The 21,525-nt window shown below is 58.5% G+C and overlaps 2 protein-coding genes across 3 annotated transcripts in view; both read right to left on the reverse strand.

Annotated features, from left to right (window-relative positions):
* PLP1 (proteolipid protein 1) overlaps positions 1-9,073 on the reverse strand; it is a 111,938-nt gene extending 102,865 nt beyond the window's left edge. Inside the window, exon 1 of the mRNA XM_063313690.1 lies at positions 9,067-9,073. The gene's annotated coding sequence lies outside the window, so the exon portion shown is untranslated. The remainder of the gene's footprint in view (positions 1-9,066) is intronic.
* Positions 675-19,749, reverse strand: PHKA1 (phosphorylase kinase regulatory subunit alpha 1). Of its 2 annotated transcripts, none has more exons than XM_063313685.1 (33): positions 19,342-19,749; positions 17,611-17,769; positions 16,355-16,402; positions 15,875-16,043; positions 15,618-15,700; positions 14,944-15,024; positions 14,486-14,584; positions 14,039-14,185; positions 13,875-13,928; positions 13,213-13,335; positions 12,903-12,998; positions 12,249-12,356; positions 11,505-11,583; positions 11,084-11,218; positions 10,679-10,788; positions 10,116-10,260; positions 9,893-9,971; positions 9,617-9,792; positions 7,792-7,968; positions 7,518-7,606; positions 7,041-7,180; positions 6,403-6,559; positions 6,192-6,271; positions 5,631-5,709; positions 5,420-5,549; positions 5,131-5,232; positions 4,792-4,907; positions 4,334-4,366; positions 3,480-3,524; positions 3,229-3,399; positions 2,740-2,793; positions 1,656-1,856; positions 675-1,340 (listed from the first exon to the last, which is right to left on the reverse strand). In XM_063313685.1, exons 1-33 carry the CDS (start codon positions 19,417-19,419, stop codon positions 1,167-1,169), a joined length of 3,717 nt encoding a protein of 1,238 aa, XP_063169755.1. In that variant the 5' UTR covers positions 19,420-19,749; the 3' UTR covers positions 675-1,166. The 2 variants fall into 2 exon arrangements, with proteins under 2 accessions (XP_063169755.1, XP_063169756.1); XM_063313686.1 differs by having other exon boundaries at positions 9,713-9,792; positions 19,342-19,747.
* Between the last annotated feature and the right edge of the window lie 1,776 nt (positions 19,750-21,525).

The raw sequence follows: 21,525 nt of genomic DNA on the forward strand, positions 1-21,525 counted from the left end.
GCCGGCCGCGCAAGAACCACGCTCAATGCGGTTGTCACTCCGGCAGCCCAGCCATTTATTGCAGCAAACGGAAGGCGCGGGACGCGCGACCCGAGGCCTGCCTTCCGGCGTGTCAGAATTTCGCGGTCACAGCAAAAGCCACAACAGCACACGGCTGGGAATCACTCCCACACACAGGGAAACCCGCCCCCACCCCCGTGCTTCGTTTCTCTCGCAGGGCTCGAAAGCCCCGTGGCGAACGGGCCAGCAGCCCCCAAAGCCCGGCCTGGCCTGAGGGAATTCGGCTTTTGAGATGCGGCACTACGCTCATTGAGGGAAATCAGCGGTTACGAGAGCGGCTCCGCTGCTTCCAACCGCCCCAAACGAGGAGGGGGCTCCTGAGGGTAGCCAGCAATCAAGCTGGAAGAGGAGCCCTCTGAGGCTCTGCAGTTTGCTGTTGCCACCAGGCCCTCCCTCCCACCACAGGAAAGGGAGATGCCCATCCCCAAACGACTGCCTGCCATTCCCTCTGTGCGGGTGCCAAAGCCGCAGCCGAGGAGGTTCCTGGCCTGCCACAAAGGACACCCGGGGAACTTTTCTCCCGGGGAAGCTGTGGAGTGTTTGGCAGAAAAGACCCTCCCCCTCCCCACAAGCACAGAGTGGCCTCCCCTCCCTTCCCTTCCCCCAGAGGAGGCATCATTCCTCCTAGAACAGAGCTGCTCCCCAGGAAGGAGCATTGCCCTGCAAAAGCAGCAGCAGTTTACAGGGTCCATCCCTTCCTTCAAAATGGCAAACCATCAGGAGTTACCCTTATGGGGACCCCAGCTAAGAGATGCCCCTCAAAAGGAGGGCTCCCTCCCTAAGAACTGGGTGGGGCTTCTGGTTCCTGAGGAAAGCAAAGTCCTCCAGCCCTTCAGCCTCTCTGCAACTGCAGTAAAGCAACATCTGGAACCACGCAGTGAGTCACAGCTTCCATTCGCAGGAGAGAGAGAGAGAGAGAGAGACCCCTCTGGATGGGAAAGGGCTCAGCCAGACACCTCCGACCTCAAGCCTCACTCTGCAGTCCTTGAGAGCAGCTGCCGCCCTGCTGGCTTCCAGCAGGAAATCCCACCCCCGATGGGCTCTCCCTGGGGAGAGGGTCTATCCACGGTGGCTCTGCAAACTGGTGCTGAGGAATCCAGATGGCTTTACTGCATGGAGCAGCCACTGCTAGGGAGGAACTCCTGCACGCAGGTGACCACAGCTCGGGAGAGGTAGGTCATGCTGCCAAATCGGCCGCTTGGAGCGCTGTCGTAGAGCAACTTGCAAATGCCAGTGGCTGGGTCCTTCTCCAGCATGTCATCGTCAGCCCCCAGGACTTTCTGGTTTCGGAAGGAAGAGAGTGTCATTGCCAGGCCAGTGTGTCCCTCCTTGTCCAGTTAGGGAACAGGCCCAGTTTGGGTGTGCTCCCCATCTGCTGGGGCCACGCTCCCTCTGCCTGGGTTCCCATCTGCTGTAGCCACTGCTGAGGGCAGGAGGGCCCAAGCTCTCCCCCCAGGCAGACCCTGCTGGGTCCGCTTTCAGCCCAAGGGGTTGTAAGGAGCCATGCTGCAGAGCCCTTCCTCCCTCAACAGCTGCACAACGAGGCCTGCAGGTCCTCCCTGGCCAGGGAAGCCACAGTGACAAGGGGTCCCAACCTGCTCTTGGTAGAACAGATCATTTGCAACATGCACGATCCTATCCACAGCCACAAGGCCCCCGATGCTGGGACCATCGGCATCCGTCAGCAGTGTCAGGACCAGGATAGCTTCTACGAAGAGCTGCCGGTATTCTGGCTGAGGGACTCTGTTTAGTATGGACTCAACATGGACTGCAAACTTGATTTCTCCAGGAGTCATCTGCACCCAAAGGGAAAGGAAGTGCTCTTTCCGTTAAGCTGTATCTAAACTGCCCCCAGATGGGGCTCTTTGTCAGAGCAGCAGCAGAGGGCTCCCAATAGCCATGAGGACACCCAGTGAAATGCGGAGCACAAGAACAAGAGAGCAAGGCGTGAGGCGGCCTCCTGGCAGAGCCAGCAGTACAGGCCTCAACCTCTTGTTGCACATTACGAGCAGGTACCATCTCTGGCCTCAAGGAAGATGTTAAACTCAAAGAAGTGATGCACAAGCAGAGCCAACATAGAGCCTCCCTGCCCTTAGTGCTAAAGGGATACAGCTCACAAAGGCCTCCTGCTGACAAGGGCTTCTGGAGAAAGCCATCTGCACCTGGAGCTTGGGGAGCTGAGCACAGCAGTCCCGGGTGGATCCCTCTGGAGGTGGCCAGTCCCTCCAGCCACTCAGGCTGACCTCTGCAGCTGCTCTTCACTGGGAAAGCTGTGCAGCCTGAGGCCAGGGAAGAAAGCTGCCTGCATGCCCCCCACCCCCAGCTGACTTACTCCTGCCCAGTCCAGCTCCCCGGGGGTGGGCCAGGAAGGTCCTTCCCCATGGCTCCTGCCACTTCCCCTTGAGACACAAGGTATATGCTTCCCTGGGTCCTTCTCACAGTATTATTCTTTTCAGAAAAAAAAATCTATGCTGAGGGCTGAGCAGTGCCCCCCACCCCCCACAACACTCCCTTTGGGCTTCTGGCTGCTCTGAGTCTTCCTCAGAAGCCACTGGGCACCAGGAGGCCTAGCCTTGGACAGCAGACAGCAGAATCTCAGCTGGAAGAGGGAGGGCCATGAGTAGCAGTGGAGTAACCCCCTGCGGGCGCAGTGGTCTGGAGGGCAGCTTCAGCCATTACCTCTCTGGTTGTGGAAGAGGGGAGGACAAAGCCTTCAATGGAGAGCCCATGGCACTGTAGAAGAAAAGGAGCAGGGGAGCAATTACATTCCTGGGGACTTCGGGGGACCAACACGCTGTTTCAACAGGCCTTGAGCACAAGATGACTCAGCTTTTCAGGTAAGCCAAGAGGCCCAGCCTGCCAGCGTAGCCTCGGGCCAGTGCCTAGTTCGCTCCCTGGGGCAGCTGGTAGCAAGCCTGGGGCCGTCCAGGGCAGCTAGCTCACCCTGGCTGTGCAATTCCAGAGCTGCTCTTCTCCAGGACCGCTTGCTTCACAGCTTGCAGAAGAGTACAAGCCCTACCCCTTCACTGCAGCTCAGGACGCAGGAAGAGCCCTTTCGCTCAGGTTGCCTAACGGCTTGGGCATGTACAACAGCACCACCACACTGCAGCTGAGATGAAGGGGGTGGGGAGCAGAGGGGTGCCCCCTCCAGGGCTGTTTCCCACTTACCTTCTGCAGGATCCTCCAGACCTTCTGGTAGAACCCCACTGGGACTCTGTTGAGGGCCCCATCCAGTCGCCGCCGCCGCAGCCACTGCCCCTGGCGCCCATCCTTGGAGAAGGAATCCTCCGGGGCCCAAGCCGGAGTGCCTCTGCCTGGAGCCGGGGAGGACCCAGACAGCTGCAAGGAATGAGCGCTGAGTGTCAGGCCCAGCCCCCAGAAGCAGCCTGGAGCCAGGCAGCCCAGGGCGGAGGTCCTACCTGGGGAAGGTCCGCTCCAGCTTCCAAGGAACGCGAGGCCCCAGCCTGGAAAGAGAGGAGACCGGTTGCAGCAGCCCTCTTGAGGGACTGGCAGCAGCCCTGCCGGAGCACAGGCCACCTGGCGAGAGGGTTGGAGCTGAGCGGGGCCACGAAGCCATGGGCGCCTCCTCCGCTAAAGCAAAGCTGTGAGGAAAGTTGGCAACGCTCTTCTTACAAGGCCAGCGGGGGCAGGGGAGGCCCCACGGACCCTGGGAGGGAGGCCAAGCAAGCGTGGTTCAGTGCCGGCCCCGGTCAGCTGTCCGAGGGAAGAGCAGGGCCTGCTTGTGAAGCAGCCTCCCCCCCCTCGGAGTCCGAGGGTGGGTGGGCAAACTCAGCGTCATGCGGAGGGTCGCTGGCCGCAGCGCATGCCCTCACTTGCACTCCCTAAGCGAAGATGGAGAGCTGGCTTTCCGGGCCATGGATTCCTTCTGGCTGGCCTTCTTTGGGGATGTGCCCCAAGGAGCCCCTTCTTCTGTGGCCCCCGAATGCCCACCGCTGCAGGTGAGGGGGAAAGGCCAAAACAGGCTGGGTTCCTCCCCCTGGAAAGGGGAGCTGAGCCAAGGACACAGGCGGGGATTATGCTTGCTCTTCTCTTCTGGACCCAATACCGAGGAAACCCCAGGCCGGCCCTGTCCTGTCAAGGTTAGCCTACTCCTGCCCCCTTTGCTCTACCATTTGCAAAATGTCTTCCCTCCTCCCCCCACCCCCGCTGATGACAACTTATATATTGCTCATGCAGGGTGAGGCGCCTCCCACAGGAAGGGGTGGGAATCAGCCGCTGTTTGAAGGGAGCAGAGCGGGGGGGCGGGATTCACCTTAATTTCAGACAAAGACCACCTATCCAGTTGCTGGAAGAGAAAAGAGGCATTAGGCGCAGAGAGGAAGCTGAGCAGGCTGCCTCCTGGCGCTCTCCCTGCCCCCCCCCCCGGGAGGAGAAGCCCAGCCCAGCACCTGGAAGGCAGGGCGCAGTCTGCCAGGGCGGGAGGCTACCAGGGGAACCAGCTTGAAAGGAAGGCCCTGGAGAGCGCTCTCATCCTCCTTTCTGCACCCCCAGCAGCAGCACTGCTGCGCAAGGGAAGGAAGCTCCCATCCAGCTGGGGCTTAGCAGAGCAGCTGTCTGCCGGGATGGAGGAAGCTGTGGCTTCTCAGAGGGGGCAATTTCCCTCTGCCAATGAGGGTGGAACGCACGCTTGCCCCAAATGCAGGCCTCCTGCCTCTGAAATCACTCTCCCCTGCCCGGCATCCTGGGCAGGACCAGGAAGAGGCAGCCCACCTGCTTGATCTCACTTTTGAGCCTGATGATGCCAGCGCGCTCTGACTTCGTTGCTCCCACGGCCCCAATCTCATGGATGGAAACTGCTGGGGTCAGGGTGGAATCCGTGGCCCGCACTGCAGGAGAGGGAGGCGCATTGCTGGAACCTCAGGCTCTAGGAATGCTGGCCCAGGTCCCCCAGAGCCCCTCCAGCAGGCGGGTTCAGATAGCTGGAACTACAAGTCCCAGAATTCCCAAGCTGGCTTGGCGGCTGCAAGTTTTCATTACATCGGTTTGGGCTTGCGCTCGTGCCACACCCAGAGGCCCCCTCCCGGCCCCTGACTGAGGCAGGCAGCTCACCGCTTCTCTCCACGCCAAATTCCTTGCCGCTGAGAATGTGGTGGAGGAGGTTCTTCATGTGGGAAGGGCTGAGGTTCATCAGGCTTTCGGCAGCTTCTTCATCTGGAGCCGAGGGAAGAGGTGGCTATGGGGTGGCTCCCCATGCCTGGTTGGATCAGCGCAAACCCAGCCTTCTCCCCCTGCCCCCTGAAGGCCCCTCTCTGCAACCCGTCAGCTCTGGCGCCAGGCGCAGAAAGGTAGCATCCCACAAGCCAGCCAGCACAGCAGCCCCCGGGCCAGTCCCACTCACCAGAGCAGCAGAGCGACTGGGCCAGCTCCATTGTCATCACCCGAATGATGAGCCCAATGCGCAGGCGGAACATCTCAGCAAACAGGGCGGGCTGTGTCCGGATGTACATGGCAAGGTAAACCATGATTTCCTGTCCAGAGAGAGGAAAGAGCCAGTCTTCACGGACCCAGCCTCTGCACAGCAGCTGGAGGAAAGCCAGGTCATGGCTTACCTGCGTCAGGATGAAGATGTTCATGTTCTTCTCGCTGGCCTCGTCTATCAGGTGGGTGAGCTCCTCATACGGCAGGGGACTGCAAAGGTGACGGGACTGGGAATGAGAGGGCGTGTCGAGAGCCCCACAGAGGACCAAAGCCAACTTCCTGACTGCCACAGCAACACTTCTGTGGCTGGGGCGGGGGGGGGGGGGCTCCCTCGGATAGGCCCACAGCTGAGCAGCCCAACTCCCATCCTGTTTTCCCTTTCCTGCATCTGATTTGCATCTCTCTTGAAGGGCCTGAAGAAGCCTCAGGTTGTGCAGTTTATACACCGCCAGGTGATGGAGATCCCTTTGGGGCAAGGAGGCTGGATTAGGCCACATTTTTGGGCAAGTTAACATATCTGGGGGACTCGAGGGGGCTCCGCAGTTTCTGGCTGGCCCACATCTCCTGGGAAGGTCTCAGGGTGAGACAAGCTGGGGGAGAACTGCCTACCGCCAACCACCATGGGCATTTCTGCTGCCCCTCTGCCCATGTCTGCAAGCTACCCAGGGCCTCCAGTTAGGCTGGGGACTCACGCAGAGATGGTCTTCTCTCGTGGCTCTGGGGGCAGCCCCACGGTCAGGTGCTTCTGGTGTGACAAGAGGTCCGTGCAGGCCTGAGGAGAGAAGCCTGTCAAGCTGGGGAGGGGGAGACAATCCCCACATCATCCTCAGCGCCATACAGGGTCATCCTCGGGAAGAGGGGCAACCAAAGGAGTCCAGCTGCCCCCAGGCCCAGGTCCAATACCTCATCCAGGGCATCCACCTTCTTCTTCAGGATCCCAGAGATGTAGCGGATCAGGGCCCATTGGCGAGTTGCCCCAACTTTGCCATAGAGCTCCACAAGGAGGCCCTTGACAGTGGCCCCACTGTTGCCGTGGATCTCGGTGTCCCAGTCTGGCCCCCTGGAAGCAGAAGCTGGTTAGAGGAAGGGGCCGCCCAGCACCTCCTGCTGGCTGGGCAGCAGCGGGCATCCAGCTTCCTGGCTCGTGTTGCCAGAGCGAGCAGCCTGCTTGGAAAGCAGTGAGGAAGCCAAGGGAACTGGCACCCACTATTGCTGTCAAGGGTCACCCAGGCGAGGCCAGCCGTGACACCCTAGCTTCCCAGGCATGCAGTCTGCTGGGAAATGGGCTTCCTCCTGAGGAGCCCCCCAGCATCCATTCTCCTTTTGCCATGAGTTCTTGCAGGAGCAGCACGCAGATTTCCCTACCCGCCTCCCCTGGAAGAGGTTCCTTGGTGGCAGCCTTGGTTCCAGAGTTGCCAACAGGCTGGGTTTTGCAAATGCTGCAGGAAGAGTTTTCCAGGGGCACGTCTCCCTCCCTCCCTCCCTCTCCCTCTGGGACTGCAAGGGGAAAAGCAAGGGGAGGACTGAGACTAGGCTCCTACTTGAGGGTGTGGAGGACATGGAGGCAGCTGGCTTGGTCCTGCAGTGTCTGGCACTCGCGGAGCTGGTCCACCAAGGCCCGGCAGTCCACCTTCCCGCTTGCGTCCTTGGGGAGACTCACCTTGCCAGGGATGATGGGCAGCTTGTGGAGGAAAGGCAACGGGGGCATGGGGGAAAGATGCCTCTGATCAACCCACTGGAGTTTACAAGAAAAGCTGCTGCTTCAAGTTGCACTGGGCAAGATGCCCCGAAACCAGGAAAGGGGACAGAGATGCAGCTGAGCCACTTTATTTTCCTGGAAGGAGGGGAAGGTTGCAAATGGCCCCCAGGGTGCCCAAGTCCTTTGCTGCAAGACTTGCCATCAAGAGAAAGCAGGGAGGGGGGAGAGCTTTGGAAGGGTCCTGGCAGATACGCCATAGGCTGAGAAGCCCCCCGCACCCCTTTGCCGTGGAAGCAGCCCAAGGAGACAAGAACCTCACCTGGGTCTCTGGATTTGAGGCTGAGCCCAGCAAGTGAGCAGATGGCTGATCCTCCAGGAGAAGCTTGGAGGGTATGTACAGGTTGATGTCTGCAATAGAGAGAAAAATGCTCCCGCTTTCAGGGATGTGGTGTGGGTGCCTGCTGGCCGGGCAGAGTGGCTGGCCAGCAAAGCTCTGGAGGAAAAAAGGTCTCTGGGGCGGGGGTGGAGGGCGCAGGAGAACCTTCCCCATTGCCTCAATGTGCCATCCATTGTTATTAAAGGTAGATGCTCACTCTCCACATGCAGGTCCTTTGCCTTTGACATCAGGGACAGAAGATCCTGGGTGCTATGGACCGCCGCACGGAAACGATACAGCCCCCCCTTCTGAGCTGGGGGTGGGAGACTGACTTTGGGGGTGGAGTGGTGCAGAAGTTGGTCTAAGTACTGGGCAATGTCATCGCAGAGGTCGACTGGAAGAAGAGAAGTGATGGGAGAAGGCCTCGGGTCGCCTTGGCTCACAGGCCTCCCAGGAGACTGGCCCAGGTGAGCAAAACCACCTGCCCCGGACGGCTCCTGGGCTGAACCAAAGGGCCATTCCCCAAAGACCGCACTGGTGCAGGTACAAACCAAGGGGCAACTGGCAAGTCCCCTGTTCTGGTTTTACAGCAACGTAACAAGGAGACAAGCCCCCATTGCTAGCCCTGCAAAGTGGCATCAGCCTGATGGTGCCAGCCGGGCAAGTCCTTCACAGAGCAGGGGAGGAGCAGCATCTTGTGCCCCCCCTCAAAGGTAGCACAAACTGCCGCAGATGGCCCCTTCCACGCTTCTGGGGCCACTAGCTGGGTACCGCTGGCCAGCAAACAGCAGCAAAGCCCAGCATGGAAAACATCTTGCCACCCCTCCAGCTTTCTTTGCCAGGTGAGCCCCACCCTTCCTGGGCCTCTGGAAGAAGCCTGACCCCAACTGATCTTGTCCGAGGAGACCCTCTCCCACAACCTGTGGGCTGAGTGTGTCTGAGCGATGCTTGCGTACTTTGAGGGTACTTGGGTGATTCACCACCATGCAGGGCCCCTGCTCAGCACCAGGACACAGCACACAGCCTTGCGCATGCACCAACCCAGAAGGTGAAGCATTTACGCCCGTTGCAAACACGCAGGATCCATGCCGGTGTTCAGAGGTGGTATGGTGGGTGTGACCACAAGCTGGTTATAGATGTTGTTATGGTGGGGTGATGAGTCAGAGGGATAGAGAGGAGAGGAGGCAGCGGCTGTTCGTGACAGCCGGGGAAGCCAATGGATGTCTGGTGAGAGCTCCGGAGGGGAAGTGGTTGCCCAGAGGTGATGCCAAGCACCCCCTCCTGAACTGGAGCCTGCCATGGGCCTGCTTTCCCCTTGGCCTAGAGGCAACGGAGCCAGGACAGCGTTGCTTCCACTGGCTTCCCAGGAGGCCATTGGGCAGCACTTGGGTTGGGCAGAGAAAGTCTCCTGGGATGACCAGAAAGCCCTTCATCCTAACAACTGCATCATCAGGGCAGCCTCTCAGCACAGCTGGCTGCTGCAGCAGTCTACCCCTGGTTTGAGGGAGAAGCACTGCCTGGTTTGTCTTGGGGACAAAATGGCAACCCGCATCTCTCCCAGCTGAGCAGGCAGGGAGCCAGGAGCTCTCCTGTCTGCCAGGCATTCGGCACAGGCTTGTCCTCCTGGGGGGGAGGGGGGTTCCTCAGCATGTGTGGGGGATGGGGGGCAGTCCTGAGGCTGACTGCAACCCCTTTCTGGAAACCCCTCCCCCGCCTTCCCTCTGGGCCCTGCCCCCAGGCCAGCTCCTCGGAATTGCTCTGCAAGGGCCTTCCCGCAAGAGCCAGGATTATGCAGCTGCCTGGGGCAGCAAGTTACTCTCCAGCATGTGAAAAGGGAGCCCCTGCCCCAAAGGGATGGGCATCCTTCCCGCTGTCTTGCAAAGAGTGCATTAGGAGGATGTGATGGAGGTTAATCACGGCCTGAAAACTGAGTTACGCACCAGCCAGAAGGCCGTAGAGTTACTGTCTGGATTAAGAAATCCGGCATTCCTGGCCACGGCACGCCCTGAGTGCAGGAAGAGAGGGTGGCCCCATCTCCTTACCATCTTCTGTCAACTGAAAGCCATGCATCCAGTCTTCGGGGTCTAAATCTCGGAAGCTCTCAAGGCTGAGCCCATAGTCATTGGCATAAAGCTTACCCTCGGGCCCTGCATCCATGAAGCTGAGATGGGTGCGGCACGAAGTGGTGAGAAACTCAGACAACCTACCAGTCTGGATCCTGCAGGAACCCAAAAGTGGAGAGTGAGGAAAGGGGGAAAGACCCGTCCTCTCAGTTGGTCCCCGTCCCCAGAAGGGGCAAGATCCCCACCTCAGCTCACCTTGCCCCTCCAAAATACCCATCCTGCAACTTCCGCAGTGTGGCCAAGATAGCTGGGTGGAGGTTGGCCCCCGTTTCATCTTTTCATAAGGAGAAAAAGCAACCAGGTGTTGGCAACTCCTCAGAGGAAGACACCTGGCCAGGCAAACTTTGCCCCAGCCAGGTTGGCCACCACCCACCTCTTTTGAAAGCCCAGCCCTTCACCATGCAAGGTACGCACGCACCAAGCATGGTCTGCAAGATGGGGAAAGTGATGGTCGGGCGCCCCGTCATGCCCCAGCGGCTGCACAGGTAGGAGAGGTCTGTCCGCAGCATCTCCACAATCATCTGGTTGTCAAGAGCCAGGTAGAACTGCTGTTGGTCAATGAACTGCAAAGGCAGGCAGGACAGATGGCCCGTGAGAGGGGGTGGGGGGTGGGAGGCCCCCAAGGAGCCAGGAAGGGCAGTGCACCGCCAAGGAGGACCTTGAAGCCACTGCCCTCGATCAGCAGGTGGTTCAGCCAGGCATACAACAGCACTTGGAGCTGGGGGGGGAGGGAGGGGGGTCAGATCTGTGTGTCATGTCTCTGGTTTGTTCCAGGAGAAAAAGCAGGATTACCCATGTGGAGAAAAAGGGGGAACTGCCAGGTTGGGTAGATTTCTTGAGCCAGCCCCTCTCCACTTGAAAAACACACTGACAAGCAACCCCCCCCTTCTGCCACATACACCCCACAAGGTTCCCGCAGTCTTCTGCTGCTGCCCCCAACTCCCAGGGAGTGTGGCCCTGGGCTCCTGCCTCCTTACCAACCTGGGGAGTGAAAGCAAAGATGTTGTTCCTGATGTCGTAGAACTTGGAAGTCCCAAGGACGCCCATGTGCCGGAAAGGGCGCCCACTGAGGTTCATGAGCTTGTTGCAGCCTGTCAGGAGATGGGAAAGCTGGATCAGCTGCAGAAGCAGCCTCCCCCACCCCCCCGCCTTTATCCTGGAGGGCAAGTCACATCTGCAGCTGGTCAAGAGCCTCCATCCACTCTAAGTCTCAGAGGCAAGGGGCTGCTAAGACAGGGGGCCAGCTTATGGCCCTCCATGGAGAATCCTGAGGCTCCCGGGAGAAAGCTAGTGGACAACCAGCTCCAGGGAGAAAGCTTACAACCACCAGCAAGACTCCTGGGGAGATCGGGGTGAGGGGGTCTCTCAGAGCCTCCTGGGACTCACCCAGGCGGGCATAGATGTAGCTGAGAATCCTGGCTGGCTGTATTCGGATGGGGTAGACTTCAGCCATAGTCTCCACCACGATGCCCTCCTTACGCACGATGGCCTGTATAGCCTCTGTCTCTGCCAAGATGCACACTAGCAGGGAGAAAAGGCAGAGTCAGGGCAGACCTGCAGGACTTGAAGGGGCCCTGTACCCCCAGGAGGTTAGGGTTAGGGTCCTGGCAGCTGGCAGGAGGGGCAGGCTGACTGCCCCACGCCAGGCCAGGTGAGGGTGGAGGGGCTGGCCTGAGGCAAGCACTGTCCAGACTACCAAGTGCCCCTCCAGAGCATTAGCCACCCATGTCCACCTCTACCACACAGGAAGCCCATGACAGTGCAGCACTGGGATCAGGGCCATAGAATGCCAGCTGCCCTCTCTTACCCTGCACCACCACAACAGGCTTGGGAACAGTTGAAAACCTGCGGTTCAGAGGGTCAATTTCTCCTGGAGCCAGGAATCCCTGCAAGCAGATGGGTGCTCAGAAGGAGCATGCAGCTGTAGACCAAGGGCCCACTTTTGCCCCCAGGGGTCTGCCAGGTCTCCCCTGGGAAGACCACCAGCAAGACCCAGAGGAAAACCCGCTCCTGCTGTCTCACTCATGGGTAGAGCCATATTGCTAACTTAGGTGGGGTTCTCACAACACTAATGGGTCATGGCAGCCTTGGGTGGTAAGTTGTATCCTGATCCAATGGTGGTAGCCCCGCTCCGACCCGCAAACCACTGCACTGAGAAAGCCTTGCTGGGATGCAGGCAAGGCACCTGCAAAAAAACTGATTAATTCCCGGTGCTGATCTGAAGCCTGGAGAAGGCCGTTACGGTCAATCTGTACACACAGAAGCGACCCCCATTCCAAGAAATCCATGGGGCGTTTCTTTTGATTTTCTGCCAGTTGCTTTGCTTGGTAACTCCTAGTTTAGGTGATGGGGAGTCTCCTACCCAGCTTGCCTTCAGACACGAAAGCCCCTCCAGTCCAGGGAAGCTGCAGCAGGCTGGCTTGCCCTGAGCCAGGCTTCCCCGGCAAGGGAGGGGCAGAGAGGTCCCTTGCCACCCACCGGTCTCCACATGAGAGCTCCAGGTGATTCCGAACTCAAGACGGCGGGTGTGCCGGACAGGGCTGAAGCTCACCTCTGCCATGAGGCAGCCCAGGATGTAGAGCGACTGGCCCCACATCAACGGCAGCTTGCCCATGGGTAGGCGGTCCACAGTGTGGGGGTGGCTGCATTCCTCCTCCACCTGCCAGAACAGACCAAGACAGACCTGGGTTGGAGACGCGGAAAAGGCCAGGAGATGCAGATTCATCACACTTTGCACGAATTACATAAAGATGGCTGAATTGTCACCGTTAAGGAAAATGCCAAAGCCAGCAAACTGAGGAGTGGGAGAGCACACAGATGCTCAGGGATTGCCAGTAGCCCTGAAAAGATATTGAAGGAAGCTTCCAAAGCAGTTAAGAGGCTTTCAGAAAGAAGGGCCTGGTTCAAATTTCTCAAGGCAGCTTTGACTGTTAAAGGAAAAAAGATTGCGACTGGTGGGTGTAAATATATTCTCTAAACCAGTGTTTCTCAACCTTGGAAACTTTAAGAAGTGTGAACTTCAACTCCCAGAATTCCCCAGCCAGCATACTTCTTAAAGTTGCCAAGGTTGCAAAACACTGGTCTAAACTCTGAGTCCAGGTCTGGCCCTAGATGTCAACATTTGGCCTTCTCGCCTCCATAGGCATCGCCACAGGCAGGGTGGTTGGCATCTCTTCTCAGGGGCCAGGGCTTCTGGTTCACTGACCTTCTCCAGCGGGACACTGTAGAGCTCTGGCACCAGGCGCACACCGTTCTTCCCCTTGATCAGGACCCCCTCGAGAGCTTCCCGGTACTCTTGAACCTGGAAGTGGGGGGGATTCTTAGCAGGGCCATCCTGGCCCGTGAGGATAAGACAGGTGCCCTCTCCACCACCCCCCAGCCCCCAGTAAGAATTTCCTGGGCTGGTCTGCACTCTGCTCTTGCATTGGGGGCCCAGGCTAGCTCCTGCTCCCCTCGCTGGCTCTCTCCGCCATTCAGCCTGCATGCTCCGCGACTTCCCAGCCCCCAGGCCCCACCTGCTCCGTGTTGCCGCTGAAGAGGCCGTCAAGGATCAGGTAGGTCCAGAAGAGCGGCCACTCACACTCTATGTTCTCAAAGAGCTTCAGCTCCGCGGGCTCATAGTAGAGGCGGCTGGGGTCCTGCAAGGTGACAGCAGAGGGGCTACTAGGGGGGCCGCAGAGAAGCACAGGGAACCCACTGCCTTTTTCAAAGATGCCCTTGTGCAGAAACGGGCTGAACTGCACATTGACAGATCAGTCTCCATACAAAACACAGCACAGGACAACTGCTTTCCAAATGTTGACGGAAGTCTAGTTCCTTTTAATTTTTAGCACATGCCTGATCCCAGAACAAAGTCATTTCCTCCTAGCCTGCTCTAAGTAAAATGTTGCTGCTGCTTGGCCAGGGATAACACCACTGCTAAGTGCTCAACGAAGCACAGGTCAGCTGCAGGACGGCAGGCCCACCCTGTTCAGCCCTCTGATGCGCAACGGCTTTGCTTCTGTCGTGTCCTGCTCCTACTCTAAAAATGCTGAGGCCCCACCGGGCTGCACATGGGCCCCACCCCAGCAGCTTGCATGAAGGAGAGCCTGCAGCTGGCTGCCCAGAGATGTGCTGATGCCCAGATTAAGACGGGTGCAATGCCACTGCGGCCTGTGACAGGCGTGCTGGAACTTACTTCTTTGGGGGTTCGGTAGCCGTCGCGGAGAAACCGGCAGCAGCCGTAGCGGCCCTGTGAGCAAGAGGGGATGCATCAAGCCCTGGGGAAACGGAGCGGCTGCCCGATCTGCAGCTAGGCCACCCCCATCGCCGCAGCCCCACAGCAAGGGTCGAAGCACCTGCCTGCAGCTTGGCAAGGATCTCCGCCTTGGTCTTCTCCACAACTTCCATGTCCTCCACAGCAAATGCTGGGTAAGAGATGACTGAGAGGAGGCTGGCGTCAATCTCCTTGGAGGTGGAAGCCCTTGGCAGCATTGAGCGGAGAATAGACTGCCGAGACAGAGCCAAAGGACCCCACTGGAAACCAGGCTGGCAGGCTGGTGGGCATGGCACTTCAGGGTGGCTGGCAATGCCCAGATGCTCAGGACTGCAGCCTTCCACCCATCCCATGCAGACACCAACTGGGGGCCTGACAGGCTGGCCCTTTGCTGCACCTGACAGTGGCCGAGAGGCCAACCGAAGCAGGAGCCTCTGTCAGTGTTGGCTGCCTTCTGCCACCTCATTCCCCGTTCCCCTCAACCGAAGGCAAGAGGGAGCCTCCTGGAGCCTGAGGCTCAGCCTGCCCCTCACCTGGCAGTGCTGCACCTCATCCGGCAAGACATGAATCACCGACTGGGGGCTCCCTTTAGCGCCAAAGAGATCAAGTTCATCCAAGGCCTCCAGAGCTGCCTGAGAAGCATTTGGGAGAATATACATCTGGCAGCTGGGCACAATCCCTGCTCACTGTCTCTGAAATTCCTGGCACACCAAGAGGTTTAGAAGGAATGACAGACGAGTTGCTAAAGGAACCTCTTCTCTGCAGAGGAGCAGAACTCCAGAGCGCAATGCTGGGGTCAAGCACCGTCTGCTCTGGGAACCTCATAGCTCCCCAAAATTGGTAACGGTCTTTTGGACCAGGCAGGCTTTTGTGCGCCCTGCTGGACCATGAAACATTGCCCCAACAGCCTCCATGCCACGCCTACTGGGCACACTGCCTGCTCCTCCACAACTGGTTCCAGGCCCTCCAGCAGCCCAGGGGGTGCCCTCACCTTTGCCATGCCCACCGAGCTGGCATTCAGCTCCGTAATCCCTTGGTTGGTCTTGTCGCCACGTTCCCATATCCCAAAGTCCTGCCAAACAACATTGACACATTGGTGATGCTGGAAGGACACAGAGAGTCATTTCTCCATCGAGGACCATAACGTTCAGCCACCACAGCCAGGTACCAGGGCAAAGCAGCACGAGGGAGGCAGTGCTGGCCTCCTGTCAAGGCAGCCACTGTTGTGCTTCGCTGCTCCCCCTCAGGCCAAAAGCAGGCACCCAGCCAGGCTGTCAAATTGTTCCCTGCCCACCTTGGACTCCCCTTAGAAGGCAACGGACGTGGATGCGGCAACAAGGCCGAGCTGGGCTCTCAGTACACCCATTACAGTGTCCGCCTGCAGGGAGCCCAACAGCTGCTGCCACGGGATCCCTGGCAAAGCCACCATCCTTCTTCAACAGGACCGGAAGCTTTCCTTGTGTTTCCTTCATTGGGCCAGTCTGGACCCCAACTGGCCAAGGAGATGCTCTTGGCCTGGGATGCACAGACACTCTCCCCGATTAATCCAGGTTCCCCAGATCTGCCGCTAAGCTTGCCCCCTGCAAGTATGGCTGCCCACAGAGGGGCTCCCTCCCCCTCAAAGAGGCACCAGCTTCCCGCAGCACCAAGCCAACTCCTGCTCACTGCAGTCTTGTACGCAGCTTCAATGTAGAAGACAAGGTTTTGGATGAAGCTGACTTCATCCAGGCTGTGGATGATGTGAAGCCCTGGAAGAGAAAGAAGGCTGAGGGCAGAGGTGGGGGGCCTACCCCACCTCTCCCTCCCTCCCTCCCTCCCTCCCTCCCTCCCTCCCTCCCAGCAATGGCCCTGGTAATGGTCACAGTCCCCCACCAGCCCAGAAGAGGAGCATTCCCACCACCCGGGGTCATCAATGGACCTACCAGAGGCCGTCATCTGGGCCAGCATGAGCAGGTACAGAGAGGTAGCATCCAGCTGCAGGTGGCCCCACTGGTCGTCTCCCACCACGGTGGCACAGGTGCGGGTGTTGTACTTGGCATGCAAGCAGTCCTTGGTGCTCTGGCTATACTTGAAGTCCTCCACTTTGTCCACCTGGACAAAGAACACATGGCCAAGAGGGAGTCGGCTACCCCAGAGTTTGGCCAGCTCCATGCAGTCGCAGCCTGGTGGGCCAAGAGTTTCCGTGGCCAAAATCAGCAAGTGGGCCTGGCAAGCTGGCTTGTTGGTTTGTGGAGGGTGAGGAATGGGCTTGGCAGGAGCGCAGGGACCCATCTTTGCTGGCCATGCCAGGAAGAGACCAGTGTCAGAACTGGCACAGCCCCTGCAAACAGAGAGAGGCCCAGGAGGCCATGCCCTCAGCCTTGGGGAAATGGCCTAAACCGCAGCACTTCAAAGAGCCGTACCTGCCTCATCATGCACTGCAGGAGGCCCCGCATCAGCTTCACCACACTCTGCAGGAGGAGGAAAGGAGAGAGGGGCTGTTGCAGGCATTCCAGCGGGTGGCAGGATGCCTTGCTTAGCAAAAGAGCTGATGTGACCTTTCCCAAGGCCCCAGCTTGTAACCAAATCCAGGCTCGTCCACTCCATGGTATTTACTTGCTGATGCAGCCCAGCATACCAATGCCCCAGGATCTGTGCAACCTCATTGCCTACCCTCAATATTGGGGGAAAGTGCAAACTACCACCCTCCCCCCCATCTATACTCCATCTTGCCATCACAAATAGAAGCTCCTGAAAGAGAAGGCAGTTGGCCTGTGTCCCAAACTGCAGCTGAAAAAGCAGAGGGGCCACTTGGACTGTGTGACCAGGTTCACCATCTTCGATTCCGGCCAGCTGGCAACTGAAATCGCAGCAGCTTTGCCTCCAAGACAGGAGAGGAACAGCAACAGGATTAACGTGGCAGAGCAGCCACCCTTGCCCCCAAGCCTAGGTGAGGACTGACCACAACCCCCAGTGGGTAGCCCTGGCCGGGTGATCTAGGATCCGGTTTTACCAGCCTGACCTTTGCAAACAAGAGATCCGATTACTGGGGTCACTGCAGGGCATTACCGGTGCTTGGCCCAGGGGACTCCCTTTCTTTAATCTGGGTAGTGGTCCAGCTATGCCCAATCGAAGCTCTTCAGAAGGAGAGACCTCTCCCAGGCTAGCCCCACGCCCTCCTGAACAGTCCCTGGGGCAAAAGGGCAGTGCCACAGTGCTTGCCCTCAGAACAGGCACAAAGAGAGGAAGCATCTGTCCCCACTCACATCTGTTTAAACTGTTCTCACGGGGAAACGGGGATTGGCCAGAGCCACCCCACCCTATCAAATCCGAGGAGGAAGAGGTGTGTAAGGGGGTACTGAGAAAGCAAAATCCTGCAAGCCTGCCCAAATGGCCTTTCCAGTCAGGGCCACAACTAGGGTCTGTGTCACCCGGGGCAAACATGGATTCCACGCCCATTTTGGCATCCCCCCAGTGCTCATTTTGGCGCCCCCCCAGTGCAGCACCCAGGGCACATGCCCCGCTTGCCGCCCCCCCAGTTGCAGCCCTATCAACAAGGGGGTTTGGCACAGAGACACTGCTCTGGATATGGTCGGTAGCAAAGGATGAAGAGGCTTTGCAATGGGCAGCCTGCTGGCCACACAACCCCCCACCCGCCCACCCCCATTGCGTCCTGTACCTGCTCCAGCTCATATGCTTTGGCCTTGTCCTCGTCACGGTCCGCGTTCTTCCGGTAGGCCAGCCCCAGCCCCCACACAGCCAGGATGCTGTAGACGTTATCTCGGACCCAGGCATCTGGGTGGTCGCAGCTGGCTGGAAGCAACCCTGTAATGGGATTCTGGGGCCAAAAGCGGGTGGGGGTGGGGGAGACATGGTGGCTTGAAAAGAAAGTCTCGGGTGGACCAAGAGTGGCACAAGCAGTGGCAATTATAGTGTGCTGACCAGTGTCTGACACTCCGCCTCCTATGGGTGGCTGGGTTGTTGTGATCCTGCTGCCGTGGTCTGATCCACAGCAGCACTTGGTGAGCACGCAGGCTCCAGATCACCAAAAGCAGATCACAGGTGCCCAGAAGGTACCCTTGATTTCCACCCCGCAGACCAAGGGTGCCACTGGGACTCTCCTAAGACAGAGCTGACCAAGCAAGCCTCCTCGGGACCACCCAAGCCGAGGCAGATGAGAAGCTGCTCCTGGCTGACACCTCAAGAGCCACAAGCAGATGGAGGTGGGCGGTGAGAGATTCTGGACCCACAGAGCTTGCTCAGAGTAACCCCACCCTTTCAAACGCTTTCGCACTTTCAGGGGACTGCGCCATCTATGAACAGGCCCAGCTTGCAAATAACCATTTCACTGGACTTCCCAGACCTCTGTGAGGCAGGCATCTCTGGCCCACCTGTGGGAGTCCTGGCCAACTGACCCACAGCTGAAAACACTGGGCTGATATCCTCGGTTGCTTCCTCCCCTCCTTGCTGTGCCTGAACATCCTGGCTGTAAATAGCCCCTTGGCATCTCTTCTGGGAATGCCCTGCCAGCCTCCCTTCCCTTGCGTTCTGGGGAGCAGGGAAGCCTGGCACCGCTGGCTTCCTTCCATTCTGCCCATTCATGAGATCAGAACAGTCTCTGGCCCCTCTTCCCCATGGGAAGGGAGCCGAGAGCACTGGAAAGGAGGCCCTCTTGAAGAGACCCCCGGCTGGGTACCCTTCCCCCGATTCTTCATTTCAGCTGTCTCTCTATCAGGTGTACGTACCACCATAACCACCTGGCAGTGAACAATGTCCAACTATGGCACAATTAGAACCTCCCAGTAAGAAACAGACCCCTGGCCAGAAGCCAAGCAGGGATGGGCATTAAGAGGAAGCAACAAAAAGACTGCACTGGCATGCCTTAAAACTAAAAAAGAAAGTGGCGCCGGGCGGGGGAGGGGGTGCTTTGCAGGATGCATCGCGGGGAGCCGAGGGCCAGGTGCTCGCCAGGCTGCCCTCCGGACTCCCAGGTCCCGGGTCTGCTCCGAGAAACGGGGCTCCCGGACACCGGCTGCGCCGCCGCGTCCTCCCTCTGTACCCTGAGCCCGGGAGAGAGCGAGAGCCTCCTCTGACCCTGCGGGGCTCCAGCGCCCATCAGCCCAGTCTGCGCAGCCCCTGTCCGAGCAGCTGGGGACGAGGGGCGCAGGAGCAGCGTACGTTTCGGGCTCGCCGCCGCCCAGAGCGCTCCCACGCAGTGCTTTCGAGGCCGGGGATCGGAGGCTGCGCGGCGCCGGGCCTCCACGGAGCCGAAAGGTCTTGCCCGCTGCGCCCGAAAGGCCGCGAGGCAGCAGGGACGGAGGGAGGCCGGCTGCCAGGACGGCCCGACGAGGTCTGCGCACCCGCTCGCTCTGGCAGGACCAGGGACGCTGCCGCCGCCCGCCCGACTCACCTGGTGCCCGAGGATGGTCTGCTGCACCAGGCGCGCGTAGCCGTCGAGCCGCACCCCGGAGTTGCTCCTGCTGCGCATGGTTGCGCCGCCTCGTCCCCGCCGCGGCTCCGCTCCAGAGACCGGAGCTCCGCCGCTCGCCCAGCCCAGCCCAGCCCAGCCCGCTCCGCCCAGTGTCCGCCCCGCTGCCAGCCGGCAGCAGCTGCGCCCCCTCCTCCTTCCTGGCACCTGCCGGAGTGAGGCGGGGACGGGCGACCAGCTGGAAGCTCCGCTGCCGCCCCAGCGGAGAGGGGGTTAACTGCGTCTCCCAGGCGGTCCTGGAAGCCCTGTAGCCATCAGGTTTCGCTTTCCCGCTCGGTTTGGGGGCAGGGGAAGACGCCCCCGCCGAAAAAGTGGGAAGAGGAGCCCCCGGTGTAGCCAAGAGGCGTTTCCAGCCACTCGCTGGGCTAGCCTGCGGCGGGACCGCGAGGACTAGCGCCCTGCCAGGACCGGCCGCTTCGCGAGCTCTTTCGGAAGTTTATTTCTGAGTGGCCGGCGGGAAGGAGCAGCGCGCCGCCTGCTGCCGAGAGCGGGAGCTGCACCTTTCCTCGCAAAGGCGGTCGGTAATTTTGGAGGTTGTGAGTTGGCCACGATCTTCCCCTTCACTACACTTTGCCAACTTTGTACGGCATCGCGATTAAGGGCAGGCGAGGACAGAGGATGGAACAGCAGATGATCTCTCGAGAAGGAGTTTAGTTAAGTTCAGAGGATTCGTTTTCTTGGCAGAAGGCGAGGAGTCCGGACAAGAAGGCCCATTCTCATTCTCATTTTCTTTTTCAACTTGAGAGCCACAGACTGCAGTTTTGATTTTGACAGCAGGGCTGGAAGATACCTGTGAAGTTTTGTTAGTTGCATTCCAGCCGTTGGATTCCTGAGAAGTTCAAGAGGTGCAATCCTGTCTACTTTGTGTTTTCCTTTGGGAAGAGGTCCCTGGAGAGGCATTTTGTACTATCAGTGTTTATTCATTTCAGGGAGAAATGAAATGCAGGGCTGATGAACCTTTTGGCCACGCCCATTTTCAAAATGCAGTCATTCTTGCAATGTGAGCGAATTGACCATGTGCATGGTGATGGGAAAAGCAGACTAAGTGCAAGCTGAATTGACATAATGAAGGATTGTTTTAATTGCCCTGGGGTTTGAGGCAGAGAGAGCAGCTTCTGGACCTTGGCTCCCCTCCTATGAAAGAGGAAGCTCTCCTGCTCCTCCTGTGTGACCCGCCCCAGCAGTCTCCTGAAGAGGAAAACCCTCCCAGGTTAGTGGGACCTGCTTTGTGGTCCTGGCACTTAGCATCTTTTCAGCTGCTTCAGAGAACCTGATTTCTGGGGCCCTGCTCCTCCTCCTCGCTCTTTCTGGGCCTACTCATACCCTTCTTTGTGCCTTGCCCAGAACTGGACAAGACTTGAAATGGGGTCCGACCAAAACACGGTGGAGCTACCATAATTTGGAGACTGTGCAACCTAACATTGCACTTGCTTTGGGTTTTTTTGGTTCTGTAACCACATCATATGTTCAAAGCCTACTATTATTCCAAGACCTTTTTCACAAGTAGTTTTACTAAGACCGGTATCCCCACCCTATGTGTACATTTGATTTTTTTTTTCTTAACTAGAAAGCTTTGCATTTACCTCTCTCCACTGTTGTTCTTCGCCCACTTCTGTAAGATCATTGTGAAATTTATTTCTGTCTCTAGGGTATTAGGATCCTGCACAATTTGTGCCATCTGCAAACTTGATAGGCAAAATGTTGTTCCTCAAATGTTCTTGCTCATAGTCTGCACTTTAGTACTGGAACGATTCTCTCAGAGCCCTCATGCTCCTTCTGTCATAAATCAATATATGCTTAATAAGGGGAAAAAATGAATCCCACAGCCGGATGGCAACCTGACCGTGCAACCAGGGAAGCAAAGCCGAAGAGAGCAAACACTTCCGAGAGGCCCAAACTCCTCCTCCACTCTTAGTGGGCAGGACAGACGAGGGTTGCATCATGCCCATTTCAGCTGGTACTGCAAAATGGGGGCTGCAGTCTCTGGGAGCTGGAATGCCCCCACCCCCACCCCCAATTGCAGCCAGCCTCCAGTTGGAAATGTGCTAGGCAGACTGTGCCATTGCTGTTCCTGCACCAATTCCTGTTTTTCTCTGAGGTGCCACA

This window comes from Candoia aspera, chromosome 12 (genome assembly GCF_035149785.1).
Source record: "Candoia aspera isolate rCanAsp1 chromosome 12, rCanAsp1.hap2, whole genome shotgun sequence".
Classification (NCBI taxonomy): domain Eukaryota; kingdom Metazoa; phylum Chordata; class Lepidosauria; order Squamata; family Boidae; genus Candoia; species Candoia aspera.